Here is a 16,908-nt window from a genome sequence, read left to right as displayed (position 1 = left end):
GTCAGAGATGGTTCCTGTTGGGTCAGAGATGGTTCCTGTTGGGTCAGAGATGGTTCCTGTTGGGTCAGAGATGGTTCCTGTTGGGTCAGAGTTGGTTCCTGTAGGGTCAGAGATGGTTCCTGTTGGGTCAGAGATGGTTCCTGTTGGGTCAGAGATGGTTCCTGTAGGGTCAGAGATGGTTCCTGTTGGGTCAGAGATGGTTCCTGTTGGGTCAGAGATGGTTCTGTTGGTCAGAGTTGGTTCCTGTTGGGTCAGAGATGGTTCCTGTTGGGTCAGAGATGGTTCCTGTTGGGTCAGAGATGGTTCCTGTTGGGTCAGAGATGGTTCCTGTTGGGTCAGAGTTGGTTCCTGTTGGGTCAGAGATGGTTCCTGTTGGGTCAGAGATGGTTCCTGTTGGGTCAGAGATGGTTCCTGTTGGGTCAGAGTTGGTTCCTGTTGGGTCAGAGATGGTTCCTGTTGGGTCAGAGATGGTTCCTGTTGGGTCAGAGTTGGTTCCTGTTGGGTCAGAGTTGGTTCCTGTTGGGTCAGAGTTGGTTCCTGTTGGGTCAGAGATGGTTCCTGTTGGGTCAGAGATGGTTCCTGTTGGGTCAGAGATGGTTCCTGTTGGGTCAGAGATGGTTCCTGTTGGGTCAGAGATGGTTCCTGTTGGGTCAGAGATGGTTCCTGTTGGGTCAGAGATGGTTCCTGTTGGGTCAAGATGGATCGGAGGGGGTTCCTTTGGACCCCCAGCTGCTGGATGTCTGGCTCCTCTGAATGGTTCTGCCCTTCGTGGGCTTTGGTTCCTGTTGGGCCGCGGCGTGGCTCAAGCCGTGGTGCCGCTGCTTTCCTGCAGCCTGCCGGTGAAAACGAAGTTGTCACCTTGCTGATCCTTGTTTTTATGGGATGCCATGTGAAGGCGTGAGCGTGACTTGCTGCTGTCTCAGCTGCAGAGATCATAAATGTGAGAGCTGGGCATATTTGCAGTGGGGAAGGTGTTTTTACTCCCAGTCTGGCCATGTTGACTCAAACACCTTGCGTGGGCCGGACTCAGATATGATGATAACAGCTGCGTAATGGCGGCTCTTATCTGTCGGGGTGTTTGTGGCTTTACGACGTCTGCCATCACTCTCGGCTAACAGCATGTTTGGCTTTGAGCCTCAGAGCCTCTCATTGCGCTCCACTGGCTGTGATCTGTGTTTACATCTCTACCTGCAGCAGCCTGGCTTTAAAAAGGTCAGCAGGCACTCAGGAAACAATATTCCCACTTAAGGGAGTCCATTAGGCAACACTTTGGAGGTCTTTAGTCCTCGGGAGACTCGCCAGTCGCCTCGCTGGCCTCCAACCAGTCATGACCGAAGTTCACCTTTGCACAGCCACACGACTCGGAGAACGTGACCTTCTGGTCGGCCAGCAGCTCGTCGGTGACCGTCAGCTCCTCCAGCTCGGTGGCGAAGTGATCTGTGCTTTCCACCAGCGAAGTGTCCTTGACGGCACTGTAGGTGAGCGCCACGCTGCACGCCGCCGGTTTGTCTGAGCCCTTCGCCCCGCAGCGGCAGATCTTACGGAAAGCGGCGCGAAACTTCTGAGACATGGCGTTGTAGATGACCGGGTTGATGGCGCTGTTCAGGTAGATGCAGACCTTGCAGAAAAGGAGGAACCAGTTGTCCAGGTAGGGCTGGTCCAGGAAGGAGTTGACCACCACCAGGGTGCGGTATGGCATCCAGAGCACGGCGAACAGGATCACCACCACCGCCAGCATCTTGGTCACCTGCAGAGGACACAGGTTTAAAATAACGCTGACCAGTGACAATTCTAAATGGACGACATCAAGATGATTATGAAGGAAAATGTTGTTTGGCATTAATGTGCCAATATTTATCACATATTAATATTTTTGTGTCAAATCAGACATAATAACATATAGAAGTCATATTCACTGATCATTTTTTGTTTTTCAAGATGGCTGCACGATTTTTATTGCTCTAAAATCAGCAGATGAATTGGTGTTAAATCATAGTCGACATATTTTGAACCATAGAAATTATATTTGTTTGAATCTTGTGTTTCATTTTACTGGTCGACGTCACGTTTTCAAAATGGCGGGATAGTCGTGACGGAGAACATATGTTGGCACTGAAATCAACAGAAGTTGTTAACCATGGCTAACCACAACGTTCATTAGCTAAGCTAAGCTAATGCTAACCTGTTAAACATATAAACTATTAGAGGAACCATTGAGATGCCTGTCATCATCCTGTCCTTCAGGTGGCGACAGTCCGACACTCGCTAATAGAAAATCCTCTTTCTGATTCTGCTGCATCTTTAAAGTTTTAGGAATTATTTGGTTCTGTCCATCTTGGTCCATTGTCTCCACTTTGGGCTCGTCTGTCCAGAGTCCCGCCTCTTTCAGTCCTTCATAACTGCAGTTTGGTTCTCGGCACCCTGATGCAGTTTCAGTTCATGTGAAGCAAACAGAGCAGCTGATTGGACCCCAGCAGCTGATTGGTCCCCAGCAGCTGATTGGTCCCCAGCAGCTGATTGGTCCCAAGCAGCTGGTTGGTCCCCAGCAGCTGGTTGGACCCCAGCAGCTGGTTGGTCCCCAGCAGCTGATTGGACCCCAGCAGCTGATTGGTCCCCAGCAGCTGATTGGTCCCAAGCAGCTGGTTGGTCCCCAGCAGCTGGTTGGTCCCCAGCCGCTGATTGGACCCCAGCAGCTGATTGGTCCCCAGCAGCTGATTGGTCCCCAGCAGCTGATTGGACCCCAGCAGCTGATTGGTTCCCAGCAGCTGGTTGGTCCCCAGCAGCTGATTGGACCCCAGCAGCTGATTGGTCCCCAGCAGCTGATTGGACCCCAGCAGCTGATTGGTCCCCAGCAGCTGATTGGTCCCAAGCAGCTGGTTGGTCCCCAGCAGCTGGTTGGTCCCCAGCAGCTGATTGGACCCCAGCAGCTGATTGGTCCCCAGCAGCTGATTGGACCCAAACCTTCTCTGGGGACCAGAGCCTTCAGTCCATCTGTCCTTCAGCTGAGGCCGAGTTCAAACTGGGTCATCAGCAGGATTATAATCCCAAACTCAGAAGCTAATCTGCAGCAGAATGGCTGAAAAAGAAAAGAATCAAAGTGCTGCCATGGCCTAGTCAAAGTGCAGACCTCAGGCAGAAGGTCTGAGTTTCTGAACTGGGATCAGCTGGAGTCGTTACTGGTGATGCTTTTCATTCTGTTTTTAAACGTAACATTTAATCAGTGAAACAAAAATCAGCTGAACTTTAAGAGTGAATGTTAAACTTCCGGGTTCAGCTGACAGGAATGATGTCACTTCCTGCCCTTAGAAAATGTACAAAAAGCAGAGGATGAATTTAGACAGATGAATTTCACATTTCTGTTTCAGACTCTTTTGGACATTTTTATATGAACCCAAAGATCTGAGGGATTTTGTGCGTCGCTCACCTGTCTGCGCGACGTCGCGGTGGAGCTGGAGTGTCGCGCGTTCTTGCAGCTGCTGCGCTGGTTGTTGCTGGCGGAGGCCGCCGCGCGCTTCTCCCGGCCTTTGGGGTCAGAGGGCAGCGGGTTGAGGAACAGGATCCTGGCGATCAGGCCGTACAGAACCGCGGACAGCAGCAGCGGCAGCACGAAGAAGACGCTGAAGTCGAAGAAGTAAATGGGCAGGTAGAACTTCCGGGGGACCCTGTAGCCGCACGTGACCACGGTGACGTTGGCGAACACCTGCAGCTCGATGTCGGACAGGTAGAACCACATGACGCAGTAGATGGAGGTGCAGACCCAGACCAGCAGGATGATCTTCTTGGCCCGGGACAGCGTGCACAGGAACTGGGCCTTGATCGGGTGGCAGATCGCGATGTAGCGCTCGATGGTGAAGGCGGTGATGGAGCCCGAGGACGCGTTGATGCCCAGGTACTGCAGGTAGGTGATGAGCAGGCAGCCGCAGCGGCCGAACACCCAGGAGGCGAACAGGCTGTCCGGGATGGCGGGCAGCCCGGCGGCCGTCAGGACCATCAGGTCGGCCACCGCCAGGCTGACCAGGTAGCAGTTGGTCGGAGTGCGCATGTGCCGGGTGATGAGCACCACCAGGATCACCATCACGTTCCCCACGATGCCCAGCGCGCAGATGAGGAGCAGCAGCAGGCTGCTCACAACCTTGTACTGGACGCTGTGGTCCGTCCAGGTCCGGTTCTGGTTCTGGTCCAGGTCCCGAGGGGACGAGGAGGAGTTCTCCATCCTTCCTGACGCGCCAGCAGCGGGACCACCGAACCTGATCCAATCTGAGTGGAGCTGCTTCCCGCAGCCGGTGCGGCGCTTCTGTGCGTAAAGCGCGGCGCCAGAACCAAGTGTGTGTGGGACAGATGGCGCTTTGGGTTTTGTTCCGTTTGGCACGCGCTCTCCTACGCAGAGCTTGGATTAACCCTTCACTGCCTGCAGCGGGGCGGCTGCCACTCAGTCCGCCTCATCAGAGGCAAACAGGAGAAGCAGCAGCAGCAGCTTCTTTACTTTTACTGGAGAATGAAAATGATTGACTTTGATCCATCCGGGTCTGAATATGAGAAGTGACCAGACTGAAGGTCAGCTCTGCTCTCTGGGATCAAATGTTTCTGTTAAAAAGCAGCAGGAGATTCACTTCCTCTCTGAGTTTAGACTCATATTTTGTTCTCTGACGTGTAAAAGGTGCAGCATAAATAAAGTCTGTTAAATTTATGGTTTATTTTCTCTAAATGATGTCGAGTTTATCAGAAGGTAAAATAAATGTTGAATCTTTACGGTGTTCCATAGATCAGTGAGGCGAATAAACGATCAGAAAAAACCCACTTCGTATCTTTGTGTCCAAGCTGATCAATAACATCTGATCAGGTGGCGTTTAAGTTAAACTGATGCAAACATCCATTTTATAACACCTGGACCCTCAGCGGGTCAGGAGGAGCTGGTGCCTCTCCAGCTGACGTTCTGGGTGAGAGACAGGTCACCTGGACAGGTGCAGGGCAACACACACACACACACACACACACACACACAGGGAGAATTTAGACAGACCAGTTAATCTGACAGTCATGTTTCTGGACTGTGGGAGGAAACCGGAGTACCAGGAGAAAACCCACCATGCAGGGAGAACATGGAGACTCCATGCAGAAAGACCGGGAATCGAACCCAGAACCTTCTTGCTGCAAGGCAGCAGCTCTACCCACTGCACCACTGTGCAGCCCGATAACATTCATTTCACTCAAAATGTATTGGAGTTTTTCAAAGATTCATTTTTTGAAAAGCTTTTTTAAGCAGGTTCTTTGGTGGCAATAATACTGGAACCAATTTATCTCCATATTTCTTTATCAGAGAACCGAACCTGGAATCAGACGATATGTTTTTACTAATTACAGTTTCTGCTCTCCCTCATCATCCTCATCTTCATCATGGTGGATCAACCTGCTGTGCTGTGAAGGTCAAAGTTCAGGCTGGTTTCCCAGGCGACGCATTTAACGGATTATTATCCAGAATAAAGAGCTGAGAAGAACCGGCCTTCATCGCTCCTCTTCCTCCCCACCGAGCTGCGGAGGCGGGAAACTCTCCTCCTCACCAACTGTGCAGAAGATTCTGCAGGAACCGGGCCGAGTTCAGAACACCGGTTCTGCCAACACGAGTCTCTGGCAACAGGTGGGGGCGGGGCGTTACATGAGCACCATCACTGCTACTGCAGAGAGATGAATGAACTGCTTTTGATTAATCATCATCATCATCATCATCATCATCATCATCATCATCATCACCATCTTCATCTTCCTGATCCGTGTTTTCCTGCTGATTGTTCCTAAAATGAAATAAACTGTAACCTTGATAAACCCGCAGGTTGCATAAAGAATCATAAAAACTTATACCGCCACCTAGAGGACGAAGCTGGTCGATACCAGACACAACCAGAAACATTTCTAACATTTTAAATATAAATGTTGAAACTCATTTTAAAGCTAAATCATAATTATTTGGTTCACACTGAATCTCCCCCATTTTCCTCATCAACATTAATTAATGCAGATTAAAGGGCAGCGATGGTTTTAAAGTACAACGTATTTCATCTCATACTGGATTAAAGGGTCGATTTTTACAGCAATGAAAAGAATCAGAACTAAATATTGTAAATAAATAAATAAAAACAACGTATGTCTGTCACGTGACTGTGTTCCGTCTGTCAGTAAAAGCCGGTAAAGATGGCGGAATACGACCTAACGACTAAAATAGCTCATTTTCTGGACCGACACCTGGTTTTCCCTCTGCTGGAGTTCCTGTCCGTGAAGGAGGTGAAGCCGTTTATTCATGTGGGAAGCTAATGGCGGATGCTAGCAGGTTTAGCTCAGTCATGCTAGGTGGGCTAAAGGCTAGCTGCTAGCATTAGCCGCGGAGCTAACAGGCTGCGTTTACCTGAGTTAGTGTTCAGCTGAAAAATAAGAGGAAAATGCGTCAGGATGTAGTTTATGACGCTTATTAGTAGCTTTAATCTGTGACGTAATGCGGGTTCAACCGAGAATGACGGGATGTTTGAAATCGGCTGATTTCTGAACGTTATTCGTTGAATGATCCTGATTATCCTCCAGTTATTCATCTCTTCATTTATGTATTTTGAATAGATCTTTATTGAGATACAGGTCAGCATACATTGTGTCCGCCAGGGTTAAAACATGGAGACAATATTTTACCATAACATCTCATAAACACGTCACAGAGCATGTTTTAATAGCTTTGGTATTGGTGGTTTTCAGTAGTTCTCATTGTTTGACCTCATTTATTAACATGGAAAAAGGTGGTTTTCATTTATGAACGTGCCGTTTGGCTAAGAATAAAAGATTAATTATATAAAAATGTTTTTTGTTATCGGGTAACAAACAATACATGTTGAAGACAAAGGGAGAAGTATGGTTCAGTACAAATCAAAGTGAAAATACTTTTCCAAAGTTGAACAGAAAAAGGACAAAAACCAAAACATCTTCTGGATACTGATAATATAATATACTATCTGATACTATATGATCAGATAGAATCTGATAATATCTATATTATCATCGTTAAAACGTGGTAGAAATATTTTGGATGGGTAAATTATGTGAATAATTTTAAGGACAATTCTTTCACTTTATTAGTTCAGTGATTCTTGAGAATAGGGACAAAACGGATAAAAATGGATAAAAAGCACAAAATGTTTTTGTTTTTCCAAATAAAGTAAATGTCAATATATGAAGCTATTTTATATTATTTTATATTGAGCTATTTTTGTTGTCATCAGGCTGCAAACTGTGTACTTTTATTTTTACATCGTTTTCCACAAATAACATCCCACTGTGTTTTATTATTATTATTATTATTATTATTATTATTATAGTGGTTCTTCAAAATTACAACTAATTTCCTAACAGTAAATAATAAATTACAAGCTGTCATTTTTCAATGCCAATAAACGTAAAAACGGATTAATTTCACTTTGTTGTTAGAAGTTCTGCTGATGTTTCACGTTATTAAAACAAAGTTCAGCCTCCATTTGTTAAAATCAAGATAAAAATAACTCTAAGCTGTTTTTAAATAGTAGTTTAGTTTCATCCCAGAGTTTATTGGTTTAGGAAGCATTTCTAATGTCTGCGCTGGTAAATAAATGTGTTTTCAGATCTACAATGAGAAGGAGCTGCTGCAGGGGAAGCTGGACCTGCTGAGCGACACCAACATGGTGGACTTCGCCATGGACGTCTACAAGAACCTGTACCCAGACAAGGAGATCCCTCACTGTAAGCAGCTGATCTGGGATCAGGATCCACCCGGATTAGGACTGAGACACGTTTAATTAGCACTTCATTGTTAAATGCATCAGAAAAACTGGGATTGATTCAAGGAAGAAATATTATCAGCAGGTTGGACACTCAGCACTCCGGCTCCCTGCGGAGCCATTTAAAAGTCTGACAGATCCAGAAGAGTTTTGGTCTGAGTTTGTTTTCCCAAAGCAGCTGGGAGGACGGATTTCAAAATAAAAGCTGAGGATGGTTTATGACGCTTCAGGCCAGATGTCTGATCATAAACACTCAGATTATTAATCCTTGGCTTTGAGCCCAGGGGTTCCCAAAGTAGGGGTTGGGACCCCCTGTGGCACATGTGTCAAACTTGAGGCCCGTGGGCCGAATCCATCTAAGTTTCTGAATGGGTTTTATCAGGACGTTCTGGGACAACCGGCCCTTTAAGAGCCTTCAGGATCCTGATTTGACAAAAAACTAAAGAGTTTGACAGCAAGTTTAGGGTCAAAAGCAGATCTTCAGAATCCTCACGATGCAGCCCAGAGGTGTACGGAGGGCCAGAGTGGGAAAACCTACACAAATAAATAAATAGTCAGATGAATGTGATATGAAAAAGGACGGAGAAAATCAGGTTAAAGATAATATCTCACATTGTTTTATACCAAATCTGATTCGAGTTTAAACAATTTGTTTTCTGAAGAAAAACTTTTTCAAAAACTTCTTTTTATTTCAGTGAGGGAGTTGACTGGGACTAAAAACCCTCATAGGTAGAAACTGTGAAACATGTTAGCTAATCAAGATGGCCGCCAGACGCTCTGCTGCTTGTCTGTCCTGCAGCGCTGAGGGAGAAGAGGAGCAACGTGGTGGCCCAGCTCAAGCAGCTGCAGTCGGAGACCGAGCCCATCGTCAAGATGTTTGAGGACCCGGAGACGACCCGGCAGATGCAGTCCACCAGGTCGGCCAGGCCCCGCCCCCCGCCCAGCTGCATGATGGGAAGCAGAACCTGCTGACCCTCTTGTCTTCTGTCTGCTCCTCAGGGATGGCAGGATGCTGTTCGACTACCTGTCAGAAAAACACAACGTAAGATTTTATTCAGTCGCCTCGCAGCGCGCGTGTGCTCATGTTGCCATGGCAACCAGCTGCCTCTGTGGCCGTAATCATCCAGGATCTCCCTGTGATGCTCTGCAGTCCCTCTCAGCTCCCTGCAGCTAACCTGTTCCCAGCAACAGTCATGGAGTCGGGCCTTCTTCCTGAAACATCACACATCGCCTGGACGCCGCTGGCCGCTCAGAGCCCCCCAACCACAGGAGGTTCTGGACGGTCAACGTCCTCTAATCATTAGCTGCTGCCAGAAAGATGGATTCTCTTTGCTGCACCAGATGATTGAGTATTTCAGAAAAATCCTTCACATTTTGAGACAGGAACCTAAAAGTGTGTACAGATGTTCCCATGGGCTGAACATGTAAAAAGAAAAAGTAGAAGAAGCTAAAGCTAAACCGTTAAACTCATAAAAATATTAGCGGAAGCTAATGCTAACCATTAACATGACTGTCATCTTCATCTCCTTCCTGTTGATGATTGGTGTGAGACTCGCCAACAGCAAAGTCCTCAGTTTCTGATTCTGCTACATATTATCACTCTGATGCCGGCGCCCTGCGCTACGTGACGCAATAAAATATGAAATATGATCAATCTGAGCAGCTGAAAGATCCACATTCCCATCAAAACACCTAGATATTAAATGCTTAGAGTTGGAATAAATTATAATTTATAATTATCATCTCTGTGTCACAATCTGCAGAGGTCTCATGTCGCCCCTAACAAGATAACGCCCTGGGTGGTTGCTCATAGGGCCCCTGTCAGAAACCGTTATTCAGAGGGTAGACCCTGACTGCTGTCACCGTCTCCTCCTGCATGAAACCAGGTGGCGAAAAGAATCAGAGCCATGCGCTCTGTGTGATCTTACGTTCTTGGATTTATTTATTCGATGATTAAATAAATATATATATTTAATAAAATAGAATAATAATAGCTACTGCAGTGAACCAGAGCATTACAACAAAGAACGGCTCTCAGTGAGACTCCAGTCATGTCGTTTACAGTGAAGATCCGTTCAGAAGAATCGGATCGTTCGTGAGTCACATCACATATTACAGACTTTGTCACAGCATCGTCGCACATGTGCAGCACGTCTGTCAACAACAAGCGCAGGAAGTGGCGGCATTTATCATCGCAAACGCAACATGTCCGTGTACAGCTAGCTTAGCTAGCATCACCTCACAGAGCGCAACTTTCTCTGAGTGACAACAAAAGTTGGACGTAGTCTCACCGTCTGAAAGCGAAGCGCCGCTTAATTCAATGTCGTCATGATTTCCTATGATTTACGTAGGAAACTTTATTACCGACGATTAGACGGATGTCTTTTCCCGCTCCGAGACAAACTGCCATGTCTCAGAGCGAGTTAGAGGGGGGCGGCGGAAACAAACACGTCATCAGTAAGTCGCTTTATTGCTTGGAGTTTAATCGGTATGTTTTACATCCAGTGAAAACAAAGACGTTAAATAAACTGGACAATATGCTGACAATTTAATATTTTTACAGTTGTGGTCTTGAAATAAAATCCTAGTCCTCAATGACCGAGACCAAGACCTAGTGCTACAACACTGCTATCGCTACATGTATGAAGAGGATGACCAAAGCGGAAACCATCCAATGTGGCACAAATTGGATGGACGAAAATGGGGAACAAGTAAACGGGGGCCACCTGGAAAAATGGCCGTCATTTTGAAATTTGAGGAAAATCTGAAAACCATGTGACCTGACGGGTTAGCATGCTAATGTTTGTGCTCTTATCTTTGAGGGATGCTAATGTGCTGCTGTATCCTGTGTCCATGTTGCTTCAGGGTTTTATCGACTCATTTTGTTTCTGCTCCCAGTTCCGTCAGGAATACCTGGACACGCTCTACAGGTACGCCAAGTTCCAGTACGAGTGCGGGAACTACTCAGGCGCTGCAGAATACCTCTACTTCTTCCGGGTCCTGGTGAGAACCCCACACAGCCACAGACCCGTTTGGGTCCGGCCCGGTCCTGACGGCTCTTCCTGCCGGTTGCAGGTTCCATCCACAGACCGGAACGCCCTGAGCTCGCTGTGGGGGAAACTGGCCTCCGAGATCCTGATGCAGAACTGGGAGGCGGCCATGGAGGACCTGACCCGGCTCCGGGAGACCGTCGACAACAACGTGAGAATAAACAGTTCACACGGAGCAGAGAAACGTTCGGTTGCTGTCGGATTCTAGAGCACTGCGGACACAGGAAGTGTTTCTCTGACTTCCTGTTTGTCCTCCAGTCGGTGAGTTCCCCGCTGCAGTCGCTCCAGCAGAGGACCTGGCTCATCCACTGGTCTCTGTTTGTCTTCTTCAACCACCCCAAAGGCCGCGACAACATCATCGACCTCTTCCTCTACCAGCCACAGTGAGTCACAGCGCCCCGAGCAGGGGAACAGCAGCTGAGTCTCTCACAGCGCCCCGCAGGCCGGAGGGAGCAGAGCTGATGTCTCTGAGTCACAGCGAGCCGGAGGGAGCAGCAGCTTACTGTCTCTGAGTCACAGCGCCCCCGCAGGCGGAGGGAGCAGCAGCTGACGTCTCTGAGTCACAGCGCCCCCGCAGCGCCGGGAGGGGGCAGCAGCTACTGTCTCTGAGTCACAGCGCCCCCGCAGTCCGGGAGGGGAGCAGCAGCTCACTGTCTCTGAGTCACAGCGCCCCCGCAGGCCGGGATGGGAGCAGCAGCTCACTGTCTCTGAGTCACAGCGCCCCCGCAGGCCGGGAGGGGAGCAGCAGCTGACTGTCTCTGAGTCACAGCGCCCCCGCAGGCCGGGAGGGGAGCAGCAGCTGACTGTCTCTGAGTCACAGCGCCCCCGCAGGCCGGGAGGGGAACAGCAGCTGTCTCTGAGTCACAGCGCCCCCGCAGGCCGGGAGGGGAGCAGCAGCTGACTGTCTCTGAGTCACAGCGCCCCCGCAGGCCGGGAGGGGAGCAGCAGCTGACTGTCTCTGAGTCACAGCGCCCCCGCAGGCCGGGAGGGGAGCAGCAGCTGACTGTCTCTGAGTCACAGCGCCCCCGCAGGCCGGGAGGGGAGCAGCAGCTGACTGTCTCTGAGTCACAGCGCCCCCGCAGGCCGGGAGGGGAGCAGCAGCTGACTGTCTCTGAGTCACAGCGCCCCCGCAGGCCGGGAGGGGAGCAGCAGCTGACTGTCTCTGAGTCACAGCGCCCCCGCAGGCCGGGAGGGGAGCAACAGCTGACTGTCTCTGAGTCACAGCGCCCCCGCAGGCCGGGAGGGGAGCAGCAGCTGACTGTCTCTGAGTCACAGCGCCCCCGCAGGCCGGGAGGGGAGCAGCAGCTGACTGTCTCTCTGTTCCAGGTACCTGAACGCCATCCAGACCATGTGTCCTCATATGCTGCGCTACCTCACCACCGCCGTCATCACCAACAAGGACGTGCGAAAGCGCCGGCAGGTTCTGAAGGACCTGGTGAAGGTCATCCAGCAGGTAGGCCTCCGGTTACTGGGTGAACTGGTTTATTCTGAGAGGTGGGCCGCCAGGTACTGGGTTAACTGGTTTCCTCTCTGGTCCAGGAGTCGTACACGTACAAGGACCCAATCACAGAGTTCGTGGAGTGTCTCTATGTGAACTTTGACTTCGACAGCGCTCAGAGGAAGCTGAGGGAGTGTGAGTCGGTGAGTGTGTTTTTAAAGATGGCCGCCTGGCGTTCAGCCTCCTCTGTGTCGGTTTGTGACTTTATTTTGATTCTTTCTTATCTCAGATGCTCAGCACTTTGCTCCAGCTGTGGCTGCTTAAGGCTTTATAAAGACGATGCTGCAGCAGAGCGCTGCACGCCCTTATTTGGGCGCTCTTCCTCCCGTTCACAGGTCAGCAGGCGACTGGGAGGGAGCAGAGAGACGAGTCGTTAACATCCTGAAGGATCGATGCTGCTGCGATGAAAACACGCTTAATGCTAACTCTGGTTAGCTCTGGTCCCGCAGCATGATGCCTCCTCCGCCTGAAGGGGGCAGCATGTTGGAGAACGAGTTTGGCGCCTCCTGCTGGTCATCCTGTCACTAACCTGAGTAATCTGAGAAGATTCAGAACTGCTTCCTGCTGGAGGGCAGAGAAAACTGAGCTCAGATATTTCATCAATTAATCAATAATCTATCAGATTATATTCAGGAATTTCGGTTGGAAACGATTAAAGCCGAAAAGTTTCACTGGATCATGAATCGAGTTTATTGTTGTTTTGAAGCCATTTGCTGTTAATCTGACCGATCAGATTGATCTGATCGGTCTGATCGGTCTGATCGGTCTGATCGATCTGATCGGTCTGATCGATCTGATCGGTCTGATTGATCCGATCGGACCCGCCGGTATCTTCCAGGTTCTGGTCAACGATTTCTTCCTGGTTGCTTGCCTGGAGGATTTCATCGAGAACGCGCGGCTCTTCATCTTTGAGACGTTCTGTCGCATCCATCAGTGCATCAGCATCAGGTACGGAACCAATCGGACCCGCCGGGCCCGGTCAGTACCGGGTCAACGTGTTGCTCCGATGGTGTGGAGCCACCAGCAGGGGGCGCTGCTGCAGAAATCCTGTTAACCTGAACCAACCAGGCGACTGATGGAGCAGAACCACACAGGTCCAGATCTGGTTCTGGTCCATGTCTGGTTCTGGTCCAGACCTGGTTCTGGTCCAGACCTGGTTCTGGTCCAGACCTGGTTCTGGTCCAGACCTGGTTCTGGTTCTGGTCCAGACCTGGTTCTGGTCCAGACCTGGTTCTGGTTCTGGTCCAGACCTGGTTCTGGTCCAGACCTGGTTCTGGTTCTGGTCCAGACCTGGTTCTGGTCCAGTAAGTGGACCGGTGGGACCAGATGCAGTCGGTCCAGCTGGTTCTGGTTCTTCATCGTCCTCCTCCTCTTCCTCAGCATGCTGGCTGATAAACTCAACATGTCTCCTGAAGAAGCGGAACGTTGGATCGTCAACCTGATCCGGAACGCCAGGCTGGACGCCAAGATCGACTCCAAGCTGGTGAGGCTCCCCGACCCGACCGGGCCAGGCAGAACCGTCCTCTGGTTCCGGACCGGAACCAGACTGGACAGAACCGTCCTCTGGTTCCGGACCGTCCTCTGGTTCCGGGCCGTGGTTCTGATGGTACCGGCTCTGGTTCTGATGGTACCGGCTCTGGTTCTGATGGTACCGTCTCTGGTTCCGGGCCGGGGGTTCTGATGGTACCGGCTCTGGTTCCGGGCCGGGGGTTCTGATGGTACCGGCTCTGGTTCTGATGGTACCGGCTCTGGTTCTGATGGTACCGGCTCTGTGTCCGGGCCGTGGTTCTGATGGTACCGGCTCGTGGTTCTGATGGTACCGGCTCTGTTCCAGGGCCACGTCGTCATGGGAAACAACGCCGTGTCGCCGTACCAGCAGGTGATTGAGAAAACCAAGAGCCTGTCGTTCCGCAGCCAGATGCTGGCCATGAACATGGAGAAGAGGGCGGCCCACAGCACCAGGAACGAGGTGAGCCACCGCCGTGCCGACCGGCTCCACGCCGATCTGCAACAAACCTTCAGGCTCTGATCGGGGCAGACGGAGCGCCACCTGCAGGACATTTACATATTTACACAGAAAACCCTCCATCTGTTTGTTTGGCATTTATTAGACGTTCATATTATCAGTGGCGGAGCTAGACTTTTAAAGTTGGGGGGGCCAAGGGGGGGCCAGGACTACGTCTGGGGGGGCAAAATTTAAAATGTGTGTGTGCACATCTATATATATATATATATATATATATATATAAACTAACCAAACTAACCAAATATTCAGTTTGGTTATTTAAAAAAATAACCAAACTGAATATTTGGTTAGTTTTTAAGCCCCTCTGTCATTTGACATGTTATAATTAACACCTTTGACTGGCCACATGGAGACATGATAGACTTTACGCCAAGAGTTCATCACAGAGGAAACTAAAATCAATCAAATTAAAGATCCTTTCTGAATATCATCTCATGGACACTGAACTAAATGCGTCTTTCTGACCGGGAGCTGACAGCGTGTTGAAGAGTTATGGACACCTTGGTTAGGAAGCTCTGGTTGGACAGGTCATTTGACAGGTAACAATATTTCGGGTCAAACCAGAACTGTTTGCCTGATGGTGGTTCAGGGTTCTAATGAGTTTATATTTAATGAGTTTGCAGCACACAGAGAAAACCTAAAGAGAATGTTATCTACTTATTATTGTAGTTTATGTAGAGGAATAACAGCTGATTGTTGAGAGAGGAAAGAAATTAAAGTGCAGATCCGTTAGAAACCAGCGCAGAGCAATAAATGCTCCAGTTAATCACACATGAGATGACAAACGCCAAATATACAATATATAGTTACACTGCTGAGTTAATGGTGTTTAAAAACCAAACCAGTAGAAACTGAGTTAATATGTCAGATTCCCTCCTCACCTCGTCTTGATGAGAACAGAGAGCAGTTCACTGGTTTCTGTCCAGACTGTGATCAGCTGACCACTTGGTGCTCAGACAGTTTAACTTTACGCACAGAGAACATCGTGGAGCTCATTATTAATCATTATTAATCATTATTGATCATTATTAATCAGACTAAGAACAATATCTGTCAGAGAATCATCTCTGATCTGGACGCTTTAACGGACCAGAGGCTTTGGAGCGTCCAGCAGCTGATCCGCTTCTGGAGGAAGTGATGCGGGATCAGGAACCGATCAGAGTTCTGTCGTCTTCTAATCACGTCATTTCCTGAAATGTTACCTGATTTCAAAAACGTTCTAGCAGAGAAATAATAAATGTTTCGTTTGATGACTACAAATTGGAAATAAAATGATTTTTTCTTTGACGGACAATAAAAACCTCCAACCCTCTGATCCAAACTAGAACATTGTCGGCCCTCTTCGTTTTTTTCTCTTTTTTGCGGAGAATCAATAAATAACTTATTGGTGTTTTACCATCACCACCAGGTATGAAGTGCTTTAGCCTTTGAGTTGCACCACAACGCAGCACAACTGAAACACCCAGGAGAAGAATATCAGCTTGTTGTTATGAGTATAAAGGAGGCTGGTATCACGCCTGATAAAAATCTATTTATTTATGTCACATGGACTTATATAAAGTTTTATACATTTTCTTTTCATATATTTATTATTGTTTTTCTTCTTTAGATATTAGGTTGACTTAGAATGATTCCAAATAATGTGCAGGAATAACCTGGTGCTGTTACATGTCAATCATCTGGGGGGCCAATCAGATGACAGGGGGGGCACTGGCCCCCCCGGCCCCCCCTCTGGCTCCGCCACTGCATATTATTCACTCAGTCGATTCCAGGGAAAAACCAGCAACCTGACCAGAAACGCTGAATATTCCTGAATATGCATCAATAATCTCCGTATTAGCAGAAGCTAACAGGATTCTCCTGCTGGAGATTCGGCCAATCAGCATCAAGGAAAATAAACAGAGCTCCTGGACTGGCTGGTTTAAAATACACCAGCCAATAGCGTGTCCACTAGTGTTTTCCTGCTTCCTGGATGGGCGGGGCTTAGCTGTAAGTGGGCGTGGTTTACACTGAGTGGGCTGTTCTGTGGTTCTGACCGGGAATCTTCGGTTATTTGGGTTTTCTTTGTTTTCTCATCATCCTCTGTTTCTTCCTCCCTCCAGACTCCTAACTGGGCTGCCCAGGACTCTGGGTTCTACTGAGCCGGACCCGGCCTTCATGAAGATCCAAACGGCTTCAGTAACATCTGCTGATCATGACCAGTTTAACCAGCAGCTGGGTTTTTGTGTTTTGTCTCTAATTTATTCAGTTTTTATGGATTATTATGCATTAAATGTTAAATGTTCCTCTGGATCTGCAGCTCCTTCATTTGGCCACCAGATGGCAGCGGTGGCGCGCGGCCCGGTTCTGGTTCTGGAGCGGCTCTGGTTTCACCAGAGAACCTATTTAGCTTCAAGCTAAACATTTAGCTAGCTGCTGGGTCAGACTACAGTTTAGGTGAAGGTTCTGGTTCTGCCGGACCGGCTGGCAGTTCTGGTATGGGGTTGAGTTCTGATGAGCAGCGCCGGCCCAAGCCTCCATGGGGCCCGGAGCCTCCATGGGGCCCTG

At 48.9% G+C, this 16,908-nt stretch overlaps 2 protein-coding genes across 3 annotated transcripts; one reads left to right on the top strand and one right to left on the bottom strand.

Annotated features, from left to right (window-relative positions):
• Nucleotides 1-234: 234 nt before the first annotated feature.
• Nucleotides 235-6,567, bottom strand: trhrb (thyrotropin-releasing hormone receptor b). Its single transcript, XM_008402428.3, has 3 exons — nt 6,398-6,567; nt 3,425-5,666; nt 235-1,747 (listed from the first exon to the last, which is right to left on the bottom strand). The coding sequence occupies exons 2-3, from the start codon at nt 4,211-4,213 to the stop codon at nt 1,280-1,282; spliced, it is 1,257 nt and encodes a 418-aa protein (XP_008400650.2). The 5' UTR covers nt 4,214-5,666; nt 6,398-6,567; the 3' UTR covers nt 235-1,279.
• On the top strand, nt 6,144-16,646 carry eif3eb (eukaryotic translation initiation factor 3, subunit E, b). 2 transcript variants are annotated; one of them, XM_081612203.1, is made up of 13 exons: nt 6,144-6,276; nt 7,632-7,749; nt 8,587-8,704; nt 8,787-8,829; nt 10,686-10,790; nt 10,863-10,988; nt 11,096-11,220; nt 12,164-12,290; nt 12,377-12,478; nt 13,174-13,283; nt 13,716-13,818; nt 14,170-14,304; nt 16,464-16,646. In XM_081612203.1, exons 1-13 carry the CDS (start codon nt 6,187-6,189, stop codon nt 16,500-16,502), a joined length of 1,341 nt encoding a protein of 446 aa, XP_081468329.1. In that variant the 5' UTR covers nt 6,144-6,186; the 3' UTR covers nt 16,503-16,646. The 2 variants fall into 2 exon arrangements, with proteins under 2 accessions (XP_081468329.1, XP_081468330.1); XM_081612204.1 differs by lacking the exons at nt 13,174-13,283; nt 13,716-13,818.
• Nucleotides 16,647-16,908: the final 262 nt, after the last annotated feature.

The sequence above is a fragment of the Poecilia reticulata genome, chromosome 11, assembly GCF_904066995.2.
Source record: "Poecilia reticulata chromosome 11, P_reticulata-male-v2, whole genome shotgun sequence".
In the NCBI taxonomy this organism is placed as follows: Eukaryota; Metazoa; Chordata; class Actinopteri; order Cyprinodontiformes; family Poeciliidae; genus Poecilia; species Poecilia reticulata.
This window is presented reverse-complemented; position numbering and strand designations above follow the sequence as displayed.

What these genes read in the sequence shown, in the direction of transcription:
- trhrb (XM_008402428.3), bottom strand. Translation starts at nt 4,213, where the DNA reads ATGGAGAACTCCTCCTCGTCCCCTCGGGACCTGGACCAGAACCAGAAC. An exon ending in CCGCGACGTCGCGCAGACAG is followed by an intron (nt 1,748 to 3,424) that starts GTGAGCGACGCA and finishes TGTCCTCTGCAG; the next exon opens with GTGACCAAGATGCTGGCGGT.
- eif3eb (XM_081612203.1), top strand. Translation starts at nt 6,187, where the DNA reads ATGGCGGAATACGACCTAACGACTAAAATAGCTCATTTTCTGGACCGA. An exon ending in AGACAAGGAGATCCCTCACT is followed by an intron (nt 7,750 to 8,586) that starts GTAAGCAGCTGA and finishes TCTGTCCTGCAG; the next exon opens with CGCTGAGGGAGAAGAGGAGC. An exon ending in AGCTGAGGGAGTGTGAGTCG is followed by an intron (nt 12,479 to 13,173) that starts GTGAGTGTGTTT and finishes GGTATCTTCCAG; the next exon opens with GTTCTGGTCAACGATTTCTT.